General features: G+C 67.5%; 2 protein-coding genes across 2 annotated transcripts in view; one reads left to right on the top strand and one right to left on the bottom strand.

The window, feature by feature from the left end:
• CDK5RAP3 (CDK5 regulatory subunit associated protein 3) overlaps window positions 1–96 on the top strand; it is a 35,950-nt gene extending 35,854 nt beyond the window's left edge. The window contains exon 10 of the mRNA XM_009287781.1: window positions 52–96. Within this exon, the coding sequence (XP_009286056.1) occupies window positions 52–96 (45 nt within the window). The remainder of the gene's footprint in view (window positions 1–51) is intronic.
• A 166-nt stretch (window positions 97–262) lies between these two features.
• LOC103905967 (translation initiation factor IF-2) overlaps window positions 263–2,169 on the bottom strand; it is a 6,071-nt gene continuing 4,164 nt past the window's right edge. The window contains exons 2-7 of the mRNA XM_009287782.1: window positions 2,052–2,107; window positions 1,723–1,800; window positions 1,327–1,378; window positions 1,134–1,243; window positions 873–911; window positions 263–629 (exon numbers count right to left, since the gene is read on the bottom strand). Coding sequence (XP_009286057.1) covers window positions 582–629; window positions 873–911; window positions 1,134–1,243; window positions 1,327–1,378; window positions 1,723–1,800; window positions 2,052–2,107 — 383 coding nt within the window. The 3' untranslated portion in view covers window positions 263–581. The remainder of the gene's footprint in view (window positions 630–872; window positions 912–1,133; window positions 1,244–1,326; window positions 1,379–1,722; window positions 1,801–2,051; window positions 2,108–2,169) is intronic.

The following is a 2,169-nucleotide window of genomic DNA, read 5'->3' on the forward strand; positions in this document are numbered from 1 at the left end:
CCCAGACCCACGCCGCAACCGCGGGGTGCCGCAGCCTCCCGCCAGCCCCAGGCCACCCTGCGTCGGACCCCGTTGATCTGCAGCGGCTTGACATGACGAACCGGGAGAGAGTGGGATTTAACAGAAAAACCCACAAATGTCGCCTTTGCCTCCAAGGGAAACGCACCGAAGAGCAAAAGAGCCCCCAGAGCCCGGCCTCGACGGGCAACGTGCCCACGGGGACCCACCACCCCGACGCAGCGGACAGAAAGGGGACACCAAACCGGGGAGGAAAACTTTATTTGTGGCTGGTTCTGGCTGGGAGCAAGCAGGAACAGCAAATCAATTCTCCTTCATTAGCGCTTAATTTTTCCCTCGATATTATTAATACCGGGGGCGGATATGAGACCTGGCAAGGGGTTTCTGGAGGCGGCGCGGCCGGGGAGGAGCCATCCGGTGGATCCAGGCTGGGGCTCGGGGTTTGGGCTGGGGTCGGAGTGAGGGGATGTCGGGGAAGGTCCGTGTGTCCTGTCCCCCGGCGTCCCCCGGCGCTGGGGTCTCACCTTTCCAGCCAGCCCCTCTGAGGGGAGACCCCGGCGCCATCACGTCGGCAGGGACGGCTTGATGTGCTCCTCGGTGGGCTGCAGGACCTGGCATGAGACCCCAGGGACGGGGATTGGGTCAGGCCGACCTTGGGGTGCCCTTCCTGGCCAGATCCCTGGGTTCCCTTGGCCGGGGAGGGGGGGCACACCTCCTGCTGAGCAATTAGGGGTGTGTGGGACCCCGTGCTGGGGTGACAACAGGATTGGGACCCAGGGTGTGTCCCATCTCCATCCTGCTGGGTAAAGCTGGGCAACACACCCCCTCGTTAGCGAGGCTAACGAAGCGCTTACCTGGGACATGCTCCGCTCAGACAGAGGGTTGTCGTCAGCCTGGGGGAGGGAAGGGGACCAGCAGCTTTAGGAGCGGGACGATGGGGAGAAGGGGACCCGCTGGGTGCCCCGACATGGGGAGCATCCCCTCGGCACCCATCCTGCTCGGTGCCCATCACCCACGAGGCTGCCGCGGTTGGAAGCTTTCCGGCAGCGGCCGCACCTCAACCCCAATCCCGGCACATCCCGGCCGGACCCCCGGGTGCGGGGAAGGGTTTGCACCTCCTCGGCGCTGCCTATTCGTGGCCGCCGGCGTCCCCCGCGTCCCTCCGCTCCGAGCCGCCCGCCAGGTAGTCGAAGAGGACGAAGCCGTACGCCGCCGGCTCCGGGGCCTGAGGGGGGAGAGAGGCTGAGGAGGGTGGGGAGAGGCAGAGGAGGGTGGAGGAAGGCCACGACGCGGGACGGCCGCACTCACCCGCAGGCTCAGCCGCTGGATCACTTGCTGGGGGTCGCTCTCCAGGATCACCCTGCGGAGCAGCGTGCTGCTGGCACCGTTCCCACCGGGATCCCCCTGGCACGGCTCCCTCCTGATCCCGGCTGCACCCCACCGGGCATCACCTCCACCGAGGCCCCGTGCCTCGGTTTCCCTCCCTGTGCAAAACTCTGGGGTGCCCTGACGAAAGCTTGAGAAAAAGCTGCTGCAACGGTGGCAAACCAGGGTGCCCAGGTCCCCCTTGGCACCCTGAGATGGGCCAGAGATGGGGCCATCCCCTTCCCGGCACCCGGGGGGATGATGCCACCCCCTGTCCCTGCAACCCCCCGGTGCTGCGGGCTGCTTCTCCCTCTCCGTTCCCCCCCAGCAGGACCTCACCCCCTGTCCACGATCTCGTCCACCACCAGGAACGTCCCCTCCATGTTGTCCAGCAGCCAGCGCTTCTCCACCTCCTTCCTGCGGGCGAGCGGGTGGGAGACGTCGCTGCACCCACTCCCAGCCAAGGCCTGGGGTCCCGTGCAAGGTGCTGGGACCCGCACCCCTGTCATCCCAAAGCAGCGCTGGCCCCGTCCCACCCGGGGCGTTAGGGGACAGGGGTTTCACGCCAGCTCACGGTGTCACCTGGAGTGAGCTGCTGCCCCGCGTCCTGCCTCAGTTTCCCCACCTGAGGCACGCGGGTTTGGGGCCGGGTGGCCCCGGGGACTCACCGTAGGAGGTGGCCCAGGGCGTCGAGGAGGCAGGCGAGCACGGCCGACAGCATCAGCTGCAGGAGAACGGGGGCGTCACTGGGGCTGCGGGGGGGCCCTGGGGCTGCCCCAGATCGGA

Source organism: Aptenodytes forsteri, unplaced genomic scaffold (assembly GCF_000699145.1).
Source record: "Aptenodytes forsteri isolate BGI_AS27 unplaced genomic scaffold, ASM69914v1 Scaffold25, whole genome shotgun sequence".
In the NCBI taxonomy this organism is placed as follows: Eukaryota; Metazoa; Chordata; class Aves; order Sphenisciformes; family Spheniscidae; genus Aptenodytes; species Aptenodytes forsteri.